Source organism: Phalaenopsis equestris, unplaced genomic scaffold (assembly GCF_001263595.1).
Source record: "Phalaenopsis equestris unplaced genomic scaffold, ASM126359v1 Scaffold000114, whole genome shotgun sequence".
Classification (NCBI taxonomy): Eukaryota; Viridiplantae; Streptophyta; class Magnoliopsida; order Asparagales; family Orchidaceae; genus Phalaenopsis; species Phalaenopsis equestris.
The window spans coordinates 1324820-1328425 of record NW_018164556.1 but is presented as its reverse complement, the minus strand read 5'-3'; the positions used below and the strand labels follow the sequence as shown (position 1 = coordinate 1328425).

The 3606-nt window shown below is 38.4% G+C and overlaps 1 protein-coding gene across 1 annotated transcript; it reads right to left on the bottom strand.

Annotated features, from left to right (window-relative positions):
- Positions 1-209: 209 nt before the first annotated feature.
- On the bottom strand, positions 210-3142 carry LOC110021015 (S-type anion channel SLAH2-like). Its single transcript, XM_020719335.1, has 5 exons — positions 2937-3142; positions 2329-2856; positions 1436-2206; positions 895-926; positions 210-806 (listed from the first exon to the last, which is right to left on the bottom strand). The coding sequence occupies exons 1-5, from the start codon at positions 3066-3068 to the stop codon at positions 506-508; spliced, it is 1764 nt and encodes a 587-aa protein (XP_020574994.1). The 5' UTR covers positions 3069-3142; the 3' UTR covers positions 210-505.
- Between the last annotated feature and the right edge of the window lie 464 nt (positions 3143-3606).

The window sequence follows — 3606 nt, the reverse complement described above, 5'->3', positions numbered from 1 at the left end:
GGAGATCGAACACGTGACCTGAGGGGACTTACAGTGAACCCCGCCAACCAACAGGCCACGGCTTGAGGCACGTGAGAATTATATATATATATATATATAGGCTTCATCAAATTTTGAACTTAATAAGATAATAAATAGGTAATTTTTTTTTAATTTAAAAAATGGTATGAAAATAAATAAATGGATATGAAAAAGATCTCTAATCTGAAGTATTTATAATAATTCAATCATAAAGCTTTGCAGGTTAATCCTCTGACACGTTGCATCTGCCCCATCTTACATAGTGGAGCCACTGCTTATTATTTATGTTCTCTTTTTCTTATGATTATTATTATTATTTATGCGATACAGTTGAGCCACCATCCTCCACAGTAGCCATCTCCTAAAACATGCATTCACCAGCATGACTTCCCACTTACCATACTGCAATATTCACTTCTGAATCCCTGCACTTAGAAACCAAACTTCATAAATCTTTAGACAGATTCATGGTACTGCACTAACTTTAGACAGATTCATTGTCTCTTCCTTCTGAACTTCGTGTCCAAGGATGAAACTGCTCCTTTCTCAATTTGGGTCTTTTATATGAGATGGCAATGGCACTATCGTTGGGGAAAAGGTTATGGAACACAAATGCATGGAGGATGGTGGAGACCAGAAGAGCTGAGACTGTGACAGCAGAGATGGTGGAGAGAGTAATGGCAAGAGTTTTTGTGATGGCATTGCTGACTTCAGCTGTGTAGGTTATTGTTGCAATGGCGGCTCCAGTCATGGGGAACGTGTATGCCCACCAAGCAAGTGAGAACCTATATTGGGCAAGATGCAGGACAATAAATGATTGGTGATTCAAGTTTTTTGAATGAAATTGAATAGGTAGGGTTTGTTTGAAGATACCTGAATCCTCGGAAGAAGTTGATGCGAACAGCCTGCAAAATATGTACAGAGATAGGGAGTGGTTGTTATATCGATAGTTGAGGAATATATCATCATTAATTGATTGATAAGCACTAGAAGTGTAGACGAGTCGAGTCGAGTTAAATAAAGCAACCTTCGATTTGACTTGATTAGTTTTAACAAGTTTAGCATGCTTTTTGTTTATTATAGAAGAAAGAAAAAATTATTAATTTAAGGTAGTGTTATGATAAAATAATAAATAATAAATAATTTGAAGTGAATAATAAAAAAATATTTAATATAAAATATAAAATATTATTTTTTAAATATTTTTAATACTTTAAATATAATACCATCAAATTTATTATATTTTGAGTATATTTTATGTTAATATTTTATTAAATGAGCCGGCTCACGAGTTAACATGTCGATTTGGGGCTGGCTCGAGCCTACTTAAGAGACGGCTTGACTCACTTACACCCCTCATTAGCACTGACTGTATCAACTCTGATCTAAAACAAGCAACCGAAGAGGAACTTACAAGAGAAGCATAGAGAAACATCGCAATGAAGAAGGCAATCCTTGAACCCAGATCAAAACTGCCATTAATCTTGGCCCATGAAATGGAAGCAACACTAGGCGCAGCTATAAATAAAAAAAAGACTGGATGAAGCTCCTTCGGCAGTGCCTCGTTTGTTGGAAGTCTCTGGTATAGAGTCACAAATAGCACAATGTAGTGTGCCAAACCAACCGCAAAGAAAAACACTGGCCCTTCTTTCAGCCCCATAGATGCGCCTAACAAAGCCCCAACAAAATTCCCCAAAATGGACAAGTGATTTGATGGATTTGCAACCTTCGAAAGCCTTCTTTCACCTCCTGACATCCACTGGCCATATATTTTGAGCTCCAGACACAGGATGGGGGCCATGAGCACATACCATAAGGAACAAGGAAGGTTCTTTGTGACCTGTTGTGGAACTCCAATGGCTAGAAAAAGGCAGGCGATCCATGGAGAGAAAAAGAAGTTGATTCTGACTGGATGGAAGTACTCCCTTTTAACAGCTTCGAAGTAAAATATTATCTTTAAGGAATAGATGGTTGCCACTAAGACAATTAATGCAAGTGCGATGAACCAGAGGACCAGATTAACATCCGTGCTTACGTTCAGAAAACTCAGGGATGATGATTTGGCAAATGTCTTCCATAACATTGCTTGGCTGCTCACACCAAGGCACATTCCAAAAGAGGATACAGGAAAGCGGAGGAGGAAAGGCCATGTCTTGTCTGCCGGCAGAACCAACTCCTCTCCTGCCTAAAATAGCAGAAAAAAATCATAGCTTTAGAATTCTTGATCGAGTAGAAATCATCTCAATATGATCCATCCACAAATGTAAATACTGCACGTAAATAGAATCACAATCTGAAATTGATTACCTTTAGTACTTCCAATTCTGGAGCTTCAAAGGCATCATAGTACCGATCGACTGAAGGTAAAGCCTCAAATTCTGTATCATGAGAATCATGAATCTTCGCCTGATCCTGCGGCTTTCTGTGCAGGTTTGAAATCCGATTTTCGAGTTTCCCAGACCATGTCCTGAAACAATCGTAGCTTTCGTCCTCGAATATTTCCCCGCTCGGCAAAACCTGCTCAAATTTCTCGACAGAAGGGAAGTCAACGGGCATCCGTTGCGAGTGGAACATTGTCTGCTTTTTTTGCGGGAAGCTAGAAGAATGAATCTCTGATGAATGATAAAGTCTCTCATCGCTTACTATTGCATCAGAATTGTAAATTAATATGTCTATTTTCGATCGGTCAATGCACAGAGCGGAGGGTGCGCCTTGAAAACCAAATGAAACAGAATGTGATCGATTGTGGGCTTCGGCTGCGCCTGGAAGGAAAAAACTTGGTTTTTGGATGCCGGCAATGGCTGGGTTGTCACAGTTATGTGCAACCTCTGTTCCCTATAATAAAACATAGGAAAATTTTATATATTTCTCAAACATTTTATAGGTTAGAATCGAAAAACGTTTTCTATACTTACATTACTATCTCTTCGTGAACTGAAACTGGCATCAAAACCCACTACTCCATCAGCTGTTATGCGTTTGAAAAGAGGTGGAAGATCTTGAGGGAAACCATTCATGAACGATCCATGTCCTCGCTGGTTCTCCATTGTGTCAACTTGGAACTGCACGATCAAGCAATAGTTTAAAATCACACAAATTCTATTCCCCAAAAGAAGAAGAAGAAGAGTACATATGGTGGAACAGCTCAGGCACTCGAAGGCTTTAAATCACAAACTATAAAGCAACTGAGAATCAAAACATCAAGTCAGCACTAGTGACGTCCTTTCTGGAAACCACTGTCAGCAAGCAAAGGCAAACCATCAGCATTAGATTAGGGGTTCATTATTCAAATGTTTGTAGCTTGCGTGTTCAGTTAGGTACAAGAGCATAAGTAATTCTAGTACAATTGGGTTTAAATTTTCACAGAAACCGACTTCTCAGCTTTAAGGGTTGTCCACCACTATCTTCAGTCCAGCTTTTGGGGCACTATATTGCGCCTGACGAACATGAGTCGGACAAAAACTATGTAATATCATTGATTGCATTAAAAACTTTGAAAAATAAAGATATATTTAGTAATATTTCGTAAATAATCACATTAAATTACAAATAAATTTTTAATCCCGTCATTGATATAATATATAT

What these genes read in the sequence shown, in the direction of transcription:
- LOC110021015 (XM_020719335.1), bottom strand. Translation starts at nt 3,068, where the DNA reads ATGGAGAACCAGCGAGGACATGGATCGTTCATGAATGGTTTCCCTCAA. An exon ending in TGTTTCTCTATGCTTCTCTT is followed by an intron (nt 927 to 1,435) that starts GTAAGTTCCTCT and finishes CATATTTTGCAG; the next exon opens with GCTGTTCGCATCAACTTCTT. An exon ending in AACTTCTTCCGAGGATTCAG is followed by an intron (nt 807 to 894) that starts GTATCTTCAAAC and finishes TGCCCAATATAG; the next exon opens with GTTCTCACTTGCTTGGTGGG.